Here is a 22,670-nt window from a genome sequence, read left to right as displayed (position 1 = left end):
ACATACCGCTTGAATACCTGCAGATTGTTGTTGTTTACACTGGGTATTTCAGCTGATATGGGACGGAAAAACGCACAGGCATGAGTCAATGGCTCCATAAATAGCAGTTCTGATAAAACCACTTCAATGCATTCACCCCTCGGTTGCTCAAATCAGACGGTGCAGAGGGACTAAATTGCACACATTGATAAAAGCATGTAATTCACAGTATATGACACAGCATGCACGGTAATGCATAGTTCATGATAACAGTTGGCAGCAGTCTTGAATTCACAGAAAAAGCTGAGGTCTATGTAGGTAACAAGTGAATATTGCAATGCTGCACTCCATGTGACCTGAACGCTGCAGACTAATCACCTTAAAATTCCACAGTATTACAGTAGCAAACAGGAAACCAAGCTACATTTTGCCCTTTGACCAGCTGAGCTGGCTCATTTGTCTGGCGCAAAGGTGAACATGCTGGTTCCTGTTTGAAATACCATCTAGACTGGATAATCAAAAACATTCTCCTCATCTGCCCCTTCCAGACTTCACGAGCAGTCCTTGCGTGAGGTCTGTCTGCAGTCCTTGATGTCCACTACACAGGCTCTAGACTAACTAAAGAGACTGTGGTATTTTCTCAATACACACGCCTTTTGTGCCACATATACCACAACCGTTAAAATCTGTTCCTGCAGCTAAAGTTAAAGACACATTTTTATTCTGCCACAACAAGCAACAAATATAGAAGACAGGAGAAAACAGAAACTTTAAAACTGGAGGCATATCTCTGACAAATTGAAGCCTGCTCATACAAAGATGCCCACATACTGCTAGTCACATCTGCTACGGCCCGATCAGACACAACCAACAAAAGCACAACACAATAAATGTTCCATGAATAATGGGTCTTTGGTTATAGACCACTGCACTGGAGATTGATAAGGTTCTGTGTTTGGGATTCAGAGAGGAGACTGGATGGGTTATCAGAACATATTTTGTAGATTGTTTGGGATATACTTGTTAGGGGCCCACATGTTTCTACCTGAGCGGGAACAAAGTGAGACAAAGCATGACGGTAAAAGACAAGGCAGATAGGGACATGTGGGTAGGTGACTAATCTAGGGTGCCTGCGATCCCACCCAGCGAGGGCCTCGTGAGACCCATGTGAATGCCCATTATCCACAAAGATCAGCACCGAGAATGATGGGAGAAGGTAGGTTTCACACTAAGTCGGAGGCTCTGTCACGCTGAACCACTCTCCCAAACAAGTCTGAAACCCAATTAAGGACCATGTTAGAGGTTGAGCGCCATGTCGTGAAACACTGTTGTTTTGTGTGAGAAGTCTGCAAGACTCATGACTTAATTAAACAAATGGCCACATCCTTGCAAGAGAGAAAAACAACGCAACTCAGGAACCTTGAGATAAGTGAGAAGTTAAGGGATAAATAGCCTCATAAAATACCATTTACAGTGTCCCCGCTATAACTAACACACGGAGGAGAGCAATTGGAGTAGAAACAAGGCGTCGGGTCTCCTGTCTGAACTGCTGCGTCGGTGTCATGGCCGAGTTCCCAGCATGAGTTATGGACGGCGACAGCACACAACAAACTAATGATGCTTCCCAAGGTTATCTCTGCATAAATAACCATTAAGAAGAATGCTGATGCAGCAGCCCAAAACCCACACACCGAACATAGGCCACTAGGATGGCGGTAAAAACATTTGGCAAGGGCAATAATTATGAGCTGCATGCTTTCTGGGTTAGTGGAACATCTTTTAACTGCCTAGCCAGGTGAAGGGAGGGCCTGTGTTTGGGTGGGAGGGAGGAGGGTGGCAACATGTCAAGAGCTCCACCATGCTCTTGCATGACAAACACCAACCTGGAGCCACCGGTGACAAAGCCCTAATCCAGAAAATCCCTCCTTCCTTTGCTGAAAATCCTAATGAGGATTTGAAGTGCTCGGCAGGGAGGAGACCCAGGGGCTGTGGTTACACCTTGCCACTGCTTGCTCTCCCAGTCATTGTCTCCTTATCTCCTTATTGGCCAAGCCTGGCTGGCGATGAAAGAGACGTGACAGCATGGCGGGCCTTCGTACACAGGCCCCACGCCTGCTTGGCTCCACGGGGAGCCAGATTCCACAGTCTGCCGCCGCAAACAACCAGGATGACATCAAGCGGGAGGTGGAAAGACAAAACCGACAGAAGTTGTTGACTAAAGACACACGAGACAAAGGAAAGACTCACCCTTTTAGCCTTAACTGTTTTAGTGCCGTCTCCAATATGAAAGCTGTACAAACCTAGCTTAATAGGCAAATAAGCGTTTCATATTGTAATTACCTAAGAAATTATTTGTTTCTTTTAACAAATTAGCTAAGGGCCAGCCTTTCCAAAGTACCTCAAATACCAAATTAAGTGGTCAGGGAACAGGAGTGTGGCGCCCAGCGGGGTACCACGGACACAACTCTGGCACAAATTAGTACTTCAAAAGAACAGGCCTACTGCCCGCGGTTCCACACACTGATGGATACTATTTTGATTTTTTTCTTTTTAAGACGCACAAGCAAAGCTGCTGAGAAAGAGGCCCCCTAGTGGAGAGAGTGAGAAGCAGATTATTGGTCAGCACAGATGCAGTATCTTTGCCTCTGAATAATAGGCTTATGATATCTGGATGTTCACCTGATGGGATTTACTTGCTAGATACTAATCTGCTTTCCATGTCCACTATCAGCCTGCCGTAATACAGTTAACTGTGGAATGAGCGCAGGAAAGGTAAAAAAAAAAAAAAAATGAAGGAATGACCATTTTCAGAGAGTACTATAAATATGCTTTCATGGTTACAAGAAAAGGCTAACAGAAGCAAATGGGTGGTGGCACAGCACTGGGAGGTGCTGGATCCTGTTCTTGTAGGTTCGGTCTCACAATAAGCCCAGGGCTTTTACTTCCAGTAATTACATTTCAGAACACCTCGATTGTCTATTTCCCTCCATTCACTTTGAGATGAAGGCTTTAAGTCTCTCCTCTTTTTCTTTTCACATGGTACAAAAAGAGGACTTTTAAAGGTGCCCTTCCCTGTTGCCCTTGAGAAATCTCAAGTACTTCAAACATTTCCAGCTTTTGAGGAGAAACAATAGTGTGGTTTCAGGGTGTACGGAGGGAACAGAAATTCTCTGTGTCAGACTTGTTCAAACAAGTTCTGCCACTGAAACGCAGCTTTTATATTATGGCCAACTCTTTATGTACCCTCAACCTCACAGACATAACCACCGCAAGCCCCATAGCGATGGAATGACAACATGCAATCTAGGGAGAACAACTGTTGTTGAATCACTGTTACGTAAAGTCCCCATGACCTACTTAACATTACTTTGCTTTTATTGTACTCCTATAAAGCAGTTTGCACACTGTAAAGCCACATGATAAGGAAGCTGATCATATTTTTCTGATCGCTGACACATTTTCTGCTGGTTTATTCTTGGCACTCTGTCTGGCATGTTGCAAACGTTGCCCTCCCTGCCTCTCGACACAGAATCCTTGCTCTGGCTCTCTAATTCTGTCTCACCGTAATTCTAACAATCTTCGGGGGAAGCCTTTGAAGAGAGCGTGTGGCTGAGCTAGGTGTGAATTGTTATTCTGTCGCTGATACAGACAAATCCTTCCAACCCCACCAGACTTGACTAAATTATTTTCGGAAGACATGTGAGCCAATTTTACCATTTATTGCAAGGTGGAATCGCCACGTTTCTTTTTTACATTTTTGCAAAAAAAACATTATTACTTCATAAATTACACCTTCATCTCATTTTTGGTGGGGTTGCTATGGTGACATCCACAGAGGACGCCGGTAGGACAAAAGGAAATAAACCTGCAGCTTCAAAAAAGATCACCATGAATGCCTGAGGGCAAACCGGTGTTGATGCAAAACAATATCAAAGCAGGTCGGAGTAAAGCATACTGATTAAAGTGATAGAAAGAGATGTCTGGTACTTCCTGACCTCTCTCACCTACCTTAAAGTGCTCATCTGTGTTAAAAACGACTTAATAAATGAATGCTGTTTAATGACTTAAAGGGGGAGTCCAGAATTTCCGTTTTTCACTTTTTCATAAAGAAGCTTGCGGGACACAGATTTTTTAAAAAAAAGTTAAAATCGATGCAGCAAAGGCCAAGATGTCTGGTCTTTTATTCCCTAACAAAGCTCCAAAGAAACTGGTTCCAACCCCTTCCCTGATGCAACTCATTAATATCTTTTGTTAGACACCCTCCCTGCCTGTTAAATACCCATGTCATTCAAACTCCACACACACAGTTTGTAATGCAGACTTAAAATGTCAAGTTTCATGAAAAGAAAACGTCTCAAGCCCTAGCCAGGATAACCCCTGATGGCATCATCAGACTTTGCAAATCTCCCTCCAGAGCCACAGAAGACATGATGCAACTGTTTTAACAGCCTGGATAGTGCACCATGTGATGAGTAAAATTAACTAAAATCTGTGCCTCTTAATCCTGCAGTAGGCAGAATGTTTTTGGCATCACTGGGCAAAAATTCCATATAGGCTTTTAGCATATTGTAATTCAAGTGTTCTGAGAGAAAACTAGACTTCTGCACCTCCTCATGGCTCTGTTTTCAGGCTTTAAAAAATCTAGCCCGTGACGGGAGACTTTGGCCAATCACAGGTCATTTCAGAGAGATAGAAAATATGAATCAATATTCTGTTACTGTAATGCCTATTTCTCGCCTCAGATGTTTTTAGAAACATCTTGTAGTGTACTATTTAGCTGTAAAATTAGAAAGTTTGCTCTGGTTGGTGGGCGGTGTTTGGTATTTCCTCAACTGATCTCAACATGGCTGCCGGGTCACAAACTTTCTCATTTTCAGGCTCCGGCTCGGCTCTGATTGGTTGTTTTCCTCCAGTCTGTGAAATCTTGCAGACCCTTTAAAACTGGGAAAATGTTTGGGTTGTATGTTATGACGAAAACCCCAGATGATATTTAATCTCTTATTATCATTATGTCCATACTGATATTGATTTTGATTACAGTATCTATGTCACTACAAGGCCCTCCTGGGCTTTTGTTGGTTTACGGACATACAACAAGGGCAACGGCTCAAATTTATGCTCCAAGATCGTAAAACAATCACAGTGTATGAAACTACTGTATGATAACAAAATAATTATTAGAATTTTAGCAGTTGTGCCATGACTGTAAACAATAGTGCACTTAAAGAGAAGCGGTTCACAATAGGGATGGAAAAAAACAAACAAATGATATCTCCAGTATAGCATGGTTAATTCTATATCCATATCATTAGGTTCAAATGCTCTAAGCCCTAGGGCTCCTTTGATATGTATAGCACTATGGCATATACAGTATACTATTTATATATATATATATAGCATAATTAAAATAATAAGCCAAATCAATTGTAGAAACTAATGTCACCGAGTAGGCTTCTGGGGTCGTGGATGCATACAAGCAATTTTTCAGACGTGAATAAATAAGGGAAATGGGAGATGAAAGGCCTGGAATGACAGCGAGTCAGCTGAGCCAATGCAGATAATACAGTCGTGTGTAGTTGTGGAACCGATGCAGTAAAATGTGGAGGATGAGACATGTATTGTATAGAAGGAGGTCAGAGAGGAACTCTATCCCCCACAGCTACGGTTTCAATCTTGGCTGTGAGTATCTCTTCCTTCAAACACAAAAAACGAGGGGAAAAAGAACCAAACTTAAGACTATTTACAGCATTCCAGTAACCCATTTAATTCAATTATAAAAATGCATTAAAAAGATATTAGGGGTAGACGCAGTTTAATGAAGCATGTTTACTTGGGGATATTGTTTGTAATGAACTGTTTCTGGACTGATCTCTGCGGTTGGGATGGGAAATGGGAGGGAGGTGAGGGCGGAGGGGAACCAACAAGAGGCAGAAAGGTGAATAACAAATGTCATCAGTAAATGGGTTTATTACTTTGGTATGTTTACTCCTTCTTTCTCCTGATTTCCTCATGCACTACCTGTACCTGTACTTTGTGCAATGACAATAAAGTTGAATCTAATCTACGGTCACTGCTTACTCGTTCTGTTTGCCTGGGGAGTGTCACCTCCGAATCACATGTCACCTGTCAGCAAGTCTCATAAAATGTATCCTACCAATGGCACATTTCCAGTGCATGGTACGGCACGGCTCTACTCAACTCGACTTGCTTGGAACCGTTCTTTTTTGGTTTTCCATTAACAAAAGTTGTGGATAGTACCTGGTACTTTATTTGGTACCACCTCAGTGGAGACTCCAAGCGAGCTGAGCTGATACTAGAAGGTGGAGTTAAAACACTGCAGACCACTGATTGGTCAGAGAGAATCGTCAGTTAAGCTACCGCCAATTAGCTATCGCAATTTTAATATGAACTTGACCCATATTTTTTAAAAATGGCAGCCCACAAAACTACAGCGTTTTAATTAATGACGTTAAACTAGGTGACGTTAAACTAGGTGACGGTAAACTAGGTGACGTTAAACTAGGTGACGGTAAACTACGTGAAGTCTAACTACGTGATGTTAAACTACGTGACGTTTAACTACCTGACGTTAAATATACAACGTTAAACTACGCAACATTAAACTACGCAACGTTAAACTACACAACGTTAAACTACGCAACAATAAATTATGCAACGTTAAACTATGCAACGTTAAGCTTTGCAACGTTAAACTTTGCAACGTTAAACTATGTGACATTAAACTATGTAACATTTAACTGTGTAACGTTACACTACCCCACACAATTGAAGAAGTGCAGACGTTCCTCTGTTTGGTTGCCGATGAAAGGATCCAGTGAGTGTCGCGTTGAAGATGATGTCACAGCACTATCAGGTGGCATCGCTATGGCGATCAGCTGAGAATCCCACATACACTGAGCGGGTACTATCCACAGTGCAAAACGAAATACAGAAAAAAACCTGGTACCAAAAGTGAGTTGAGTCAAGCCAAGCCAAACCATACATTCTGACCATTAGGAGTTAGTAGTGTAACGCCAAGATCCCTACCTGGCTTCCCACCTTTCAAACACTACCAGCTGAGTTCTACGGAGGGCCTGGTGAACCCAGAATCCCCGCAACCGGGGACAGAAACTCTCCGGGGTAGTGACTATCTTTCCTGTCCCCTGAATATGTTTAATTCTATATACCTAGGCCTTGAAATTGCAAAATGTTATCTTTACATGACATTTGTGAAACGATATGTCAGTGCGCCAACATATAGTATATGGAGTACATATTATGCACAGCCATTTAAGTGATTTTCTGTGACTTTCTGCATTTCCTCAATCTACTGAAGCCTAGAGAGACCACACACCACGCACTTCTTACATGAAAGATCCAAACCAAGCGAGATGATATATGAAAAACACATATGGTAACTTAAATCAGTGCAGTGTGACTCGCTACAGCGTATCAAGCATCTCGATAAATCAATACCTTCCAAACTCGATTCAATAATCCGACATTATTGAGTGTTTTGAAAATCAGTAAAGCAGGTATAGTGAACAGTTGGCTGGAGCTTCAACAGTTGGCACCAACGAGCCCAATCTGCAGTGGCTCTTTTGATAAATTGCACTGCAAAAGATGCCAACTTTAGTTTATTCAAAATCCAATTTTCAAACATCTGAAGCAATGCACCTCCATTCACGTGATTAAACACTAACATGTACAGGATACAGTTTATGAGATATGGTTTGGATGCATAAATCTTGTAATTACGAGACAGCTGAGAGTGATTTAATCAAAGCTAAACGCACTATGATTAAAACACATTCGGGCTTTATATTTTTCGAGGTGTGAAATCTGTGTGTGTCTGCCACGAGACAGAACATTTTAGCGAGGAATTTACAAATGGATCCAGCTCTGATGCCACTGGGAACAACTGACGCTTTCAAGCAGAAAATCTCAGACAAATCACAATTTACCAACTAATGAAACCACTCAAGATTATCCCCCATCCGCCTGTGCCCACTGTCCTCAGAGCTGCATTACTTACACGAGCACCGTCTGCACTCTGAGGAGCAGCTTTGGCTGGAGTCACAATTTCACTGCTCATGCTATCTTCCTAAATAAGACAATAGCCAAACAATATTTTCTAGCACTGGCTGTCATTGAGCCTCATTCAAAGGATGCTATACTGGCATGAGAACAAATCCGTATGTTTTCAGAGAACACAAACACAACATATGTACTTACCCACTGTGGAGTGCACTTGGGCTAGTGTGATGAGAAACCAGCAGAAGGTGTGTAGATTCAGCAGGGAGCATGCCATGGCGCCCGGTGTTGATGGTTTGTGGCAGGTTTGTGTTGTGACTAAAAAGGGTTCTGATTAAAAAAGTCCAAGCCAACCGGTCTCAGAGATGCTCATCATTGATCCTCGCACCTGTGGAGCAGAGACCAAGAGAGATGTTCAGTTCAGGGATGAAATTTATTCCAACGTGGTGAGAGCTCTGTCCCTGTGTGATTTCACAGAGGAATTCACCCTGTCACACTCTTGCCACAAGGCACTTGATGCTGCATTTACATTCCACTGCAGAAATGTGACAAACCTTAAGCTGTGAAATGCTACAAACCCACGCAAAGCCACTGAAATAAGCCCAGAAGGTCAATAATCCTGAGAAGGGAAATCCCTTAATGGCTGCTGAATGCTAACCATTTCGCAGGCGGGAAGGGGGCGGGACCAGCGCTGTCATCAAACAGATAAGGCCCGCCCCTGTCCATCTCTTCATGATGCTAATCTTATCAGGGATGTGTCAAATTATATTTACTGTACCTATTAGAAAGAACATATTTATACATTTTTGACAATTTTTAAATCTAAATTATGTAAGATTTTTATTTTCCTACAACACAAAGGGACATATCAGTAGGGATTTTAAAGTGATGTGGTTTGACTTCACTGTATTGTGGAACAAAAGCTTCCCGCAGAGTGAAAGTTCAAATCAGCCCTACGGTAAAAAAAATTCTGCCGACCCTCCAGAAGAGTTGCATCAGGAGGAACTGACCGACTGTAAATTGACACGGAGTCAAAACTCTACAACCACTTGGCGGAAATGTTAAATTAACTGACAGTAACATTAAATGCTAAAAATATCCATGGTAATTGCTTGGTGAACATTAGCCAAAAAGCTTTTCATCCTGCTGCTACAGTCATATTGGTTTGCATTAGCTTGGTTGGTGTCTAAATGGAAAAAAATATATTTTATAATAGAGGTGTGCTATGTCTTGTTTGATTATGATTTTATTTTTATTAGTTATTTTTAGAACATCTACATGGCTAATTAAGCATCCACGGTTTAATCGGCTACATTATAGTGTTTTTAAGTCGAATTTCCTACTACTGGTACTTCACTTCTACTTCAGCAGAGGTTCAAATGTAACAGTACTTCTACTTGACTGATGCTTTGTGACTCTTTCCACCCCCGCGCCCTAGCCAAACAAACAAATAAAGAAACACTACCGAGCAAATGGTCATTTCTCTTTGTTGTGACTGGCCACAAACCACCTTATCTCCCCAGCAGCCTCTTCCCTGCCACCCCCTCCCTCTGCCTCACATCTCTACAAACCAGAATTCCTCTCTCCCCAGCTCATCCATACCTGTCCCTCTAGTACTAAGTCTGTTTGAATGTTTGTTTTTGCTCTCTTTCGCTACAAAAGCAAATGGCCTCCTCCCTGTCATGGATACAGTGCTGGAGCTGCGTAGGGTGAAACCTAATGCCTACCTGCGCGCCCAGGCATGCGTTTCACACTCCTAACGGCTCCCTTTTGTCTGTGTGTTTACACTGCTGGGCTAAGCTCGGTCCTCTCACTCCCATGAACCATTAGCACATTCACCATGGGATATGGCATCACTCTGGCAACAAGGCACACAGGACCCCATTAGAAACTGTTTTTTTTCTCTTCTTTTTTAGTACATTCAAAAACAACATGTCATTTTCTTGTGTGTGTGTGTGTGTGTGTACAGCCCTGCAGTTGTTTGTTAAGATTCAAGGGACAGAGTTTTATCCGTCATGCGAGCAGCTAACAAGAGAACTGAAAAGACGGTGAGGAATCCTGTTTGTCATGTACAGTCAGCTTCGGCTGGTTCCTCCACTCTGGAGAATATCCGCGGCCTGAGGAGTCTTTGATCTATTTTGTCTGAGATCTCAGACAGGGTAATAATTCATCACGGAGAAAACATGCGGAGCGCACACATTAGCCAACAAAGTTATAATTAAGCCTGCCATAATCAGCTCATCTAGTATGACATTACGTCTCACCTGAGACCTCTAATTTTAGAGCCATTTATAAGAGGTTAACAGGAGCAGAGCACATGCAGCCACAGTGCATTTAGTTTCTATGGAATAATATGCAGTCATGAGACTTGACAAATGAAAGTTGATCACGGAGACCAAACATATTGGATTCCAACAAAACGCTTGCCCTTGTCTTTTAGATGATCAGAGCATGTGGCACCAATTAAGTCTATCAGGCTACGACTAATCAGCCTACACTCGAGGTCCATACAGTATAACGAGGCCTTAAGTAGATTGGCTCCACTATAAAGCTGAACATAGTGAGCATATAGGCTTAAGGGGCTTCATCCGTGCACACAAAGTCTTACTGTTTTGTCCACTTAGTGAGACAGACAACACTTAGATCACGCACTCATTTACATGCGAGTGATAATAATCCCAGTCAGTCATTATATTGTCATGCACAAAATAATTTACTCAGCTTAAATGTGCTAAATTGGGATTGGGAGCATTTCTATTGCCTCCGCAGAGCCTCTCAACATGGTGACGGCTGAGCCGGCGGCTCGTAGCTAACAGTGTTAACAACGTTAACAGTGAAATAACGGCTGACAGAGCTAACAGTGTTAACCTGAGGGGGAACGGGAGGTTTGGTGCTACGCTTCCGCAACTGCGCCGTCGGTCGGGACGGCGTTATCGGCTGTAACCTCCGTATGAGAGCAGTGCAGAGCGAAGGCGGTGAGCTAGCCAGTAGGGCAAGCTCACATGCACTAAAATGCTGCATTCTATTGAAACTGGGAAGTCTGAATTTCTGAGTTCCCAGTCAGAAATTTGAACTGGAACGCCCCCTGAAGTGGGATTTTACGACTCGGAAAGTCGGACGAACCTCACCGACCACGACCTCAACATCCAAGATTACTGCTCTGTACATCAACAGTAAAAAAGCTGTAGTATTTTACAGATTATTAACACTTCTGTCTTATTTGTGTCTCATTAAATCAGTCATACACACGCTCTTAATATGGTATAGAGAACCTTTAAAGTAACAGTTTGTCTAAGGTGTTTACGTGGATCACAATGGCCCGGTTTCCCTAGTAAGTTTACATGAGTTGTTTGATATCTAACTTCATATAAAGACCAACAGGAAATAGTAATATAACAGGAAATTGGAGCGACATCTTTGGTGATAATTGTTTTTAGCATCACGTTTTTACAAAGCAGATTCCCACATCAGGAACTATCACTTGAGGTGTTAGTTGTAGCATTAAATTCGCTTCACTGTCACTCAGAAATATTAGTTTTATTTTCCCACCATGCCTAGCCTTGTCACTCTTTTATCAAATGTAGTCCCACTTTGCATGTGGTTCACTCCATGACCTCTGTGGTACGTGCGCAGAATCAAAACACAGACACTACGGGATATACCTGCCAAGTGCAATTTCAAAGACTGATGCTATGCCTGCTTGGCTTACGACCTTGACACCAGATAGATAACCTGGTTATGGTCTTTATATGGTAGTTGCAATAATTAGTTACCTTACTCTGGTTGTAAATGATAAGAGTGTGCACGTGCACACACTGATTGTCCCAATACAGATTAACCCAAAACTTGTCTTCTCTCATACCACATTGCCTTCTTAACCCCAAAACGATCAACACAAGGTAGTGTTTTATTCCTCTGTTTTGCAAATGAAATACCATATACCTGAGTAAACATGAATTACATCTGAAACAGGTAAAAAAGCGTGCATTTCACTATATTTGTGTGTCTTCGGTGGCTGCGGGTGCTTGTGTTTACATATGTAAACAAACTATTATAAGTCTCTGCCTGAGATAACAGCGTTGAATCAATATGATTATTCTTGCTCCCCTGTCATCACTGCTTAGTGTAAAAAAGAGGCGGCGTGCTCAACAGACCTCCTGTGTCAGAACGCGGAGACAAAGACAAAATGCCTTTACGCAGTTTTGCCTCCGAGGCAGCCGAGACCCCCCGCTACGAAAAAAACGATGCAGATGTAGATCCCTAGTACATGGGGATGGGTGTTCTGTAAATCGATGATAACAGTCCTATACTTTAATATATTTTGCATCATGCTGTGAGTGTTTAACATGCTGAGACACCAAAGGCGCAGACTAGAAGGGAGACTGCCGTTCTCATTAAACGTGCTGAGGTCTCCCCTCTCAGCTGGGGGTTTCTTTTCTCGCTCCGCCTTGAAACAGAAACCGACAGAGATCGCACCTTGGCTGTTTTCTTAAATAGCCCTCGACTTGGGTGTGATTTCGGAGCGGGTTTTAGCATCGGCAACGTGTGCTGTGCTGGGGTTAGGAGTTTATACGGGGAGGGGGGATAGACAGATGATGAAGAGCATCATGATCAACGCGGCTGCTTCTAATGCACCAGACAAGCGATGAAGGCAATTTTCTGTGATTGTTAAGCACAGATTGCTAAAATGTCAACAGGCAATGCGCTGTTTTGGGCTAAATATGAAGTCATTGCAGACATGTGTTTAAGTACTCTGAGAAATGGAGAAGCCACGGGGGTATGGGCCCAGAGGCTTCAAACATATGTGTGCTTGATATATTCACAATACAACAGAATGCTTTATAATCGACAACTGAGTGACAAAATTGTGAATTGCAGGATCCCAGTTGGCCCTCTTAAGAACGAAAAAAAATAAAAGGCTTAGTAACCGGGAGGAAGGGGGTTATTAGATGGGAGGGGAGGGGGGCTGATTGAAAAGGACAGTTTGAAATTTGAATGCGGCGGGGGTCTGAAAACAAGAGGCAGATGTCAAAGAATGCCGGGCTCCTTAGACAAAGCTCCTGGTTGTCCCTCTCTAGCTGTTAGAGGGCCACAGGAGAATAGAAGAAGAGTTGGGCTATTCTATAAAACGAGGTCTGGGAGAATGGAGGGGGGACCAAGAATAAAGAACCTGAATGGGGGAGGGGGAGTCGAGTTACAATGAGAGATTGACAGCTTGCAAGTCTTGCTTGACCCTCGAATTAGCCCCTGAGCTTTCAACAAACCTCAAGAAAGAGTCGGGATGTTAATTGTCACGGAACATCACAGGGATGCAAAGGAAGGGAAATATGGGGCCGGAGATTCACTGAAATGGAAATCAGAACCAACGGACCACCACATGTTGAATGGAGGGAACACATTTGGTTTCTATTGGGTTTTCCCAACAGCATCCTCATACATGAATTCATACATACTATAAGACTCCTCTTATCTCTGTTTCTCTTACCCACTTTGAGGGAAAAACTGAACTACCTGGGGACACAGGGCTCAGTCACAGAACACTCAACCTCAGCCGTGGAGGAAATATATTCCCAAAAGAGATTGTGTTCCTGCTTTGACACTGCTGAAGATGTACAATTTGCAAGCGTAAATCAGAAAATTCGCACTCCGGAGGGGGAGAGATTGGGCTGGTGATCGGATGAGTCTGGCGCCCCACTGAGTCAGATGTGGGGCAGGGAGGAATCAGAGGCTGACCCCTCTGCTGAGGGAATGATTGAGAGCAGCACAGGGCCAGAGGAGCTGAATGACACCCAACCAAACACTGTGTGACTGCTGGCGCCCCAAACGCAGGCCCTGACCCTGACGGGAGCTCAGCCAGAGAAATACCAGGTCAACACGCATGCTGCACAACGGGACTGCTCGGCTAGTTGTGGGAGGGAGGGGGGGAGGTAAAGAGGGAGAAGGGGGAAACAAAGCAAAGTATGAGGGGGGGGGGGGTCAAAGAAATATAGCGGCAATGAAGGACGACTGTTGCGTCACCTCACATCGCCTGTGTCTTAGCCAAACACACAATATTATACAGAATACAGACTACAGCCAACGGCAAACTACCACGTACGTTCTCCGCCTGCGTGAGAGGGAATAACTCTCCATACCAGCAGGTGGCGGTAGTCTGTATTCTGTATAATAAATGAGAAGAACCTACTTTGTGTGCCCTCTTGACTTTACTCCTTTACTTGCTTTACTTGCTACGCTTCTGCAACGACGCCGTCGGTTGGGACGGCGTTATCAGCTGTAACCGCCGTATTACATCAGTGCGAAGAAGGATCTGTGAGTTAGCCAATGGGGCACACTCACATGCACGACGTGCACTAAAAGCACGCGAGGCCAGCCTAGCTAAGTCAACAAAGCACGGAGAAGCTCAGATTACAGAGAGGGAGAGTGACTTCAATCTCTGCTCAGGTAGAGGCTACTCCTCTATATCTTAGACAGCAAAGAGTTTGCTGCTATATTAATGCTCTGGGTATTGTAAAGAGCACCTTTAAAACTGTTATATAACTTTTTATCAGAATACCATAAGCAAAAAATAATATCTCAGATAGTTCAAACATATTATAGCCAGAGATATCTGATTAAGATGGGCATCCCTTGTACTTAAACTGTGTTGCAGGCTGACAGTTACATGTCATTCTCAGGTATTACCTAACCCATTTCATCACATGAGAGTACATAAAAACAATTGTTTTTTGAATATGTAGATCATAACGTTTGGATTAAATGAGTCATTACCCAGCTCTTATGCAAGCCGCCGCACTTCCACAGAAAATACAGTAGCATGCAAGAGAGCCGGAGCGTGTGACATAAGCGTGGCGCTTGTCATGCTCATAGCTCTTAGTGTCTGCACCATTGATCATTTTTATGAGCCACTCAATTAATCGATTAGAGTACTCCCCACTGGTCAGGACATATGGCTACTAAATAAAGCAATCATGAGCCAAACGTTGGAACACTCTGACTCATCAATACATTTATGGAGACAAAAAAATGGAAGCATTGTCAAGAACAAAATCATGAGATGGAAAAAAAAATAAGTATTTCAGGTGTAGTTTTAAATTTGAGAAAGCCACGTTTATCAGTGAGTATTCCCTCATTTATAAATAATGTGTTTTTTTATAGGTCTCACATGTTTTTAACTGTATCCCTAGGCGCTGAGTGCTACTTTGCCCTCTGCTTGAATATATATTAAATCCGTAGCCTCATAATCACTTTAGCAATGCAACAAAAATCCTATTAGCGCTGAAAGATACCTACACCTGTCTGTCCACACGGATTATAGCCAGATGATTTGCCACGGTAACAAAGTTTTAATACAGGTTCCATACGTTTTTAGGTGTAATTTTGATGTTTTACTGGGAAGTGAAGTGGATTATCTCAAATGAAATTTCAAAATGTCATTTCCACTTGCTGATAGCACGAAACTATTCCTTTCAGGTCTGTTGCGATAAGAATGATTCAGCCAGGGCCGTTAAACGGTGTCTTTGCCAAATGTTCCTCCGCTTAGGAATTAATAGGCTGACATTAATACAGCTAGATAAATAGGAAGGTCAGGAATGGGAGCCTTGCCATTATATGGGCATCTCATGGTGATAGCACCTGCCAATCAAGTCCAATAAGTCCTTGACATGGCACGGTTCACCTTGGAATACACAGAGCGCATGCAATATGTAGCGTATACTCTCCTGTCCAAGAAACCCAATCCAATTAGTACGTGCACATAAATACTTTGCAGGGTCGTTGGTCGGAGAGCACATTAGGACACCGGGAAAGAAGCGTTTGCTGTGTGATCCAGTTTGCCATGGTTAAATTAGTCAAAACAGTTCAGGTATTATTTATAACAACCGAGCTCGGCAGTTGGCGCAGACGCTCTCCCAAACTCATCTTCTCAATTTTCAGCCCGAGTACGATCATCGTTGCGCTCATGCAAAAATAACACAATGTGGCCGAGCAAAGTCGAGCAAAAACATGAACAACTGCACACAGAACTAACGAGTGTCGGCCGGTAAAAAGTGTCCCGAGTCATTCATGTTGTTTGAACTGACAAATAAACAGCTGAGGTCAGACATTTGCTCATTGTGGTCACGTTCGTTGACAAACTGTCATTAAGTTCGGCAGCTTGTGTCACTTATTTATTTTTAGCGTCGCCACTCATCTGAAACAACATGTTTGTTTGCAGAGAAGGGGGCCGAGCCCTTTTGGATGAACAGGGACTGGTTTTAGTCTATGATAATAATGTGCTGTATTTACTCGGATACGCACCAGTAAGCAGCTTTTGTGCCCCCCCCACCCCCCTTTTCAAAATGAGCAGCTGAATGGTTAAAAACCCCCTGCTCCATCCTCCTATTAAGGACCTCGCTATCAATAATGCACTGTGATCGCGAGGCGTTATTAAACAGGATGATGAATTTTTAAGGTAGTGGGCAGCAACAAAAAACACCAAGAAGGTAACGGAGAAGATGACTTGTGAGAGACACGTTTAAAATGGGAGCGGAGCGAGAAGGAGAATAAGCCATTTATCCACGTCTTTACTCGTTTTCAGCAATGAGAAACTGAGCAATTATCTCTGGGACCAAAAAGACTGGGGGAATATGTTTCAACTGCACCTTGAATGAAAGATGTGTCATTAAGTAAATCATCGGCTTACAGTGAATGTGCGATCCTGATATTGAGTCTATTTTGCACAATCCACATCTAAAAGCTCCCAAAATCCTTTTTCCTCTTTGTTTGCTGTGCTTGTTGAGCTACAGCTCCTCCTGTGTGACTGGTATATTTAACAATGGCTTAATGCTAGCTTTTACCTGGATTCACCTCATCATTGCACTTGAGCACCCCGGAATATATTTTTCTCTCAGCACACATTTGCTAAAAAAAAAAAAGCATCGAAAAAGACTTTGAATATTTCTAAAATTGCTCGGAAAATGCTTAAAATGCAGCCGCTTGGAAAGCGGTGTTTTGATTTTTTGAAGGGTGCTAATTCTTTCAGATTGGAGGCATTGTGCATAACGTGGCCGACCTTGGCTCAGCGTCTAATTGAGGCTTTTAACCTTTCTGTGGCCCAGAGGAAGGACAAACAGGGCCAAAAAAAAGGGACACCACATAATCTCAGTCCTCACTAAAATAGAAAACAGCACACGGACCTTACCCTCATAGCAATACTACACAACATATTTTAGCAGTGGAGTGGATGTACTTCATCTTAGCACATTTCTACCCAAGCGCTGCCGTATCTATTTTCAATCTAAAAAGATGGCATGAATGCCTTTGTGAGACGGGGGAGGAGGGGGGTGAGCGGCGTATGTCAACCTAAAACAAGGTATAGCTCTGTGTCTCATCAGGAAGCGCAGACAAAAGAAGTGGGTGTAGTCTTTTCCTGAATGCAATCACTTGTCAGCCCTTAAATCCTCAATCAGTATACTGCCCTGACAGGTAATGGTGCTTGTTCAACCTGATGACGGTGCATTGGCCTTTGTTTTTGTGGGTTTTTTCCAGACGGAGAAAATGTCTAAAAAGGCATTTAGAAATGATCGCTTCACACGCTCGGCTGCACAATAACATGAAACGAAAAATGGTCTTTTTAAAAAAGGATCTAATACCACATTTATACACAGCAACGTGACAAAATAGAGTAATTTGTGTTGAGTTTTCGGGCTGCGTCGTTAGATTTCCTCGTGCGGCTCCAGTGTCACTACTCCTTGCCCTCTCCCCACTTTCAGCTGTGACAGAGAGCGGACAGTTTTGGGGCTGAGCCTTCTCCTCAGTGTTCATTAGCATAACATCAGCACTGTGTCGGGGATTGTGATGCAAACAAGCTCAGATTGGCTCATTCATTCAACCTCCCCACCCCCTTTTTAATAACTAAGGTGCTATAGGATCTCACTCCTTTCTGTACAATGGATCAGCCTCTTTAGGACTAAGAGTAGATTTTTAAATAAGTTTCAACTTCAATTTGGATGTGAGAGATGTCATCAAGCAAACATTTCTTGGCTTCCATTCAGTAGAAGAGAGTGAAAGCTTTGCCCAAATCTAAACACATGGCATACTACAGGAGGAAGATGGTAAAAACAGACAGTAGGCTAAAAAATATAACGGTTTGTTCGAGTCAGAAATACCTCTTTTCAAAAATATGCCCCGCTTCATTCCAGCTGACCATGATTCAGGCTTGCCATGATTAAAGAAAAATATGTAAATGGGTGTGTGGCTTATGCTATCGTCCCCTGCCACCCACAGTAGGACAGCAGATACAGCAATCACTGCTCCTGCACCTTGTGTATGTTTAATATGTGTTTGCTCTTTTGTGATAACAAGGAGGGGGGCGAGACGACAAACAGGGTTTTCTTTTTTTGTTCTTTTCTTTTCTCTCTCTGAATAGCTGGACCAAAGTCAGGGAATCTAAAGACACAAGGAGAGAGGGAGCACACAGATACAGGAGACTGTCAAGCGGACGGCGATAAAACATTCACTAGGAAATTATCTCCCTGTCATAAGGCCCTCCTGTTTTGAATACCAAAGGGATTCAAATTCCCAAACAAACTCTGAAAGGTTGACCAATTTCGTGCTCCGCCAAACGATAGCGGATTGCGGCGCGGGGTCGCACCTTTGAACCGCCGCGCCGGAGGTAGAACGAAGCAGAGATTCTAATCTCTGTATCTCTGCATAGGTAATCCACTGAAGTGTAATTGCTACAGCTCTAAGTTACACAAAATAATGACAGGAGAATAAGACTCACTATGAATATGAAGTGAGTGTGATAACAGAGTCCCACGTTGGGAGAGAAGGTAACGCCGCGCTTCGACAAGGGCTCTTGCTGAGGAGGAAAAGTCTCCTCTGAACAACAACAAGCGCCTCTGTGAGGCGGTTTGCACCATTCAGAGCCGTGAGGATGAAAGATGATGTTTTATTTGACAAAAAGAGCTTCAAGATAATATCATAAAGTACCTTTCCTTGACCTCTTTCTGTTAACATAATCAACAACTAATATCTTTTTGTATACGCTGTAGTGATCTGATACAACATAAAAGAGACACATGAGAAGGAGATGCACTTTCTAATGAGTTTTGCATTTTACATAATTAATATTGTCTTGTTAAATTACAGTGCAATCTGATGCCTTGTAAGACACTTCCTTGAATTCACACACATAGTTAAGAGTTGGACCTTTTGCCATCGCCGCCCTTTGCAGCAGCGTTTTAGAAAACCTGTCATCGCAAAACACGGAAAAGCACCAGCTAGTTAAGTGTGATAAGACTGTTTGCTTGATGCTCAATTATAAAAACATGTTTATACTTTACTGTCAACCAGGGCAGGTTCGATTTCAAGATACATGAAAAGCCGATCAACACTTCGAACTACGGGGAGCATCCTATGTGTTTTACGAGACTCTGAAACACAAATGCATACATTAATAATTTACTGAATTAAAATAGAAAAGCATAACGCTTTAAAAGCAACGTCTTGATTTGCATTCCACAAACTCTACTAAAATGTGACTTAACAAAAAAGAAAGCGTGTGAATAACAACCACAGGTTAAAAGCAGTGATTCACTGTAACTTCAAAGGAGATATTCTCGTCTAGCTAATAAATATTCAGCCCTGTCCTGTGAATATTTTCCATCTCTGTCATCCTTCTATGTTTTTATACACCAAAATATCCTCAGCGTCAATTAGCACTTTTGTTTGGGGGCTATCGCTGCATGCTCCAGTTGTATGAATCGCGTTATGGAAGCTTCATTACACATTTCTGTCTTGGCACAAAATGTTTAACTTCTGTTAAATACCAAGTTATGCAGCTGAGAGAGAGAGAGTCGTGGCAGTGATCTCTAGAATATTGTCCCGCGGGTGATGTGTGCACTGCACACCCCTCCCTCCGCTACACTGCTTCCATTATGCACAGGAGCCCACGAGCCTTTTCAGGTGAGGGAATGAAAGATCGCTTTTTTGGCCCTCGCGGTAAAGTGAGTAGGCGTTGCAGTGTCTGCAGCGTTCACAGTCTCTCGCTGATTGTTAGACTCGGCTTCAGTTTCTGGTAGCTGCATTTCAACACTACCATTTACAGAGCAAAAGTTCCCGGGGTTCATCGTCGGCAGATCTGTTAGAGTCATGCAAAATATCTTAACATCTTCACCTCTATACCGTATAGATGTGATCGAGCAAACCATGAAACTTCTCCATCCTTTAGGCAGGTCTCGGCCTCTTGGAGCTGCCGCTCCACGCCTACCCCCGGGCCTGCCGGACCTATTTCTGATGGTAATGGCTGCAGAAGCCGCATCCTGTCAGCTCACTCCAGACTCACTAGTAATCAGCTCGGCCTGATGAATGACGGAAATGCCACTGGCTCCACTTTTTGCAACGACAAAAATGCACCCGTTTCTGCCCCCCCCCTCCTCCTCCCCTCCCCATTTGACTGTCCTCTTTACACTGCTTTTCTCCTATTTCCATTAACTACTACAGAATAGCACTCATCACATTGGTTCAGCTGCTGATGCTGAAGCTAAAAATGAATCATGTGTTGCCGGGCACAGATGCACTACTTGAGAATGTGTGCAGCTTGCTCAGAGCTTTCTGTCTGGTCATCACTTAACCTTGCTTTGATTTTATCATTGGGTGATTCATAGGGGAAGAAAAAAAAAAAAACATGTTTGTCTTAATGCTCCTATTTGAGGTTTCTTATGAGAGCATAGAGACACGTATATTGTAGATCAAGATTAAAAATGTTATATTAGTTTGCCGATTTTAGCTTTTCGGCGTTGGATTTATTAGGCAATGTCTGCCAATCGGTGTCATCTATCTCCACATAAGGAAGGTTCTTCAAAAAGTAATTTCAAGGTTTATAGACTGGTTTTATGAAGTTGCAACCAGCTACATAAAACAGTCTGTAAAACCTGAAACATGACTTTTTGTTAAACAAGTTGTAATTACACTTCCGCAGTCCGAGTAAATCCAAGAACTTCGTCTACCGCTCAGTAGACGGGTCACGGCAAAACGGGGCTGATTAAACACCTTAATTTATTATAAAAAAATAGTTTGACGAACATTGATGAGATAAAAAATGTTTTTGCTTTCTAAAGAAATCTAAAGATTTGGGGATTTTGACTTTTTCGGATGAACTGAAGTTTTCCTTTATAGACTTTTTCAGCTAAATAAACCATTTAAAAATATAATTTGTCTACCTAAGAAATGCATCGTCACAAAGCTGAAAACAAACTTCATAGGACAGCGGCGCAATAATGATATCCTTAATATCTTTTAAATTCTTACCATTGCTTACATTAAATAAAAGGTGACCAGCGATTCAAAAAGCGGGTAAAAATAGTAACCATGACATTAGCCCTGATTTGGCGGAATCTAAAGTGAAGCTTAAACTCAACCGGATTGTCATTTCGTGGCCATTTTTTCTTGTTTCTCCACATTTATGTGTCTCGCGCCCAGCGCTAACATACCAGGTGTCAAGTAAAAGCTGCAATTCTCACACTCGTCTTAATTACTAAATCCAGTTTGCTGGGGGACTGAGTAGCAGAATTAGACAAACAGGTCGGTCTAATGGATAAAGCAGTCAGGGTACGTGTGATTTATGGCAGAATTCACACCAGCAGAGCCGCCTCACACCTCATTTAGAAGGAGGCACGATGAATTATTAGGGCCGCCTGTATATGTATTTTTCCTGTGCAAATGCCAAAAAGATCAAATCATACATACACACACTGAGGTGTCAATATTAAGCTTTTCCAATTTTCATTATAAATACATGAATAATTTGATGTCTCCATTTACACACACACACACACACACAGCTCAACTTATCTGCAGTATTTAAGATGTTGATTACCTAACCCCCCGGCGGTGGAGGAGGAGTTGGATCCAACAGGCAGCAGTGAACGCCAGGCCTGGCACAGCTGTACAAGCAAAGCTGTAAAGAGACGTCACCGGCCACTGTCGCTCAATCTTCCCCTGTGTTAATCCCACACTATCTGCATTCACGTCTGCCCCCCTCCTCGTGTCTCTGCATTGCTTTTCACACTCCTAAGTTCAATTTGGCAGGAAAGTGGACATGTTGCATCACTTCTGCTGGCTGAAAAATCCTCTCGGCATTGTTCCCCCTCCCTGAGACAGCATCATGATCCAACAGTTTTTTTTTCACTGAACCAAATAAAGTGTGCGCAAAAATGGAGGTTTGGTAATTCCAGTACTGTGACTTCTAACTGCAGCGTAGCAAATATGAGCACATATGAAATTTAAAAGCCTTTAATGCTCCTGAATCTCTTCTTAGCTGATCAGATCATCTTCTGAATGGCCTCAATACACGAGCAGGGCGGCGTGTGTGTACACAAGAGTCAGCTCCATTTATCTCTATTCATCATTTACAGTATTAGGGAGAGACATTGCTGTCATGTCAAACCCCAGACTGCTACTGTAGCTGGACAAATGCGCTGGAGAATGAACACTCAAGAGGTGGTGGTCAGGTTTTACTCAGCCAGCGCTCTTAAACCCCACCATGTTTCACAGACAAGAGTTCTATACCCAAGCTCCAACTGAACCAAATCCTGGCCCTCGGGGCACAAAGTTTTATTTTAACATCTCTTTTCGGGACTGACATTTCGTCCCCCCTGTTTTCACATGTTTTCCCA

At 42.8% G+C, this 22,670-nt stretch overlaps 1 protein-coding gene across 43 annotated transcripts in view; it reads right to left on the bottom strand.

Annotated features, from left to right (window-relative positions):
- The window catches only part of adgrl2a (adhesion G protein-coupled receptor L2a), a 118,612-nt gene that overhangs the window by 75,141 nt on the left and 20,801 nt on the right, over positions 1-22,670 (bottom strand). For 42 of the 43 annotated variants that reach the window (XM_037769312.1, XM_037769327.1, XM_037769334.1 and 39 more), the window contains one exon: positions 8,215-8,401. In XM_037769312.1, the coding sequence (XP_037625240.1) occupies positions 8,215-8,290 (76 nt within the window). In that variant the 5' untranslated portion in view covers positions 8,291-8,401. Of the gene's footprint in view, positions 1-8,214; positions 8,402-22,670 lie in introns of those variants that run through there. The other variant, XM_037769315.1, reaches the window with a different exon arrangement.

Source organism: Sebastes umbrosus, chromosome 5, assembly GCF_015220745.1.
Source record: "Sebastes umbrosus isolate fSebUmb1 chromosome 5, fSebUmb1.pri, whole genome shotgun sequence".
Taxonomy (NCBI): domain Eukaryota; kingdom Metazoa; phylum Chordata; class Actinopteri; order Perciformes; family Sebastidae; genus Sebastes; species Sebastes umbrosus.
This window is presented reverse-complemented; position numbering and strand designations above follow the sequence as displayed.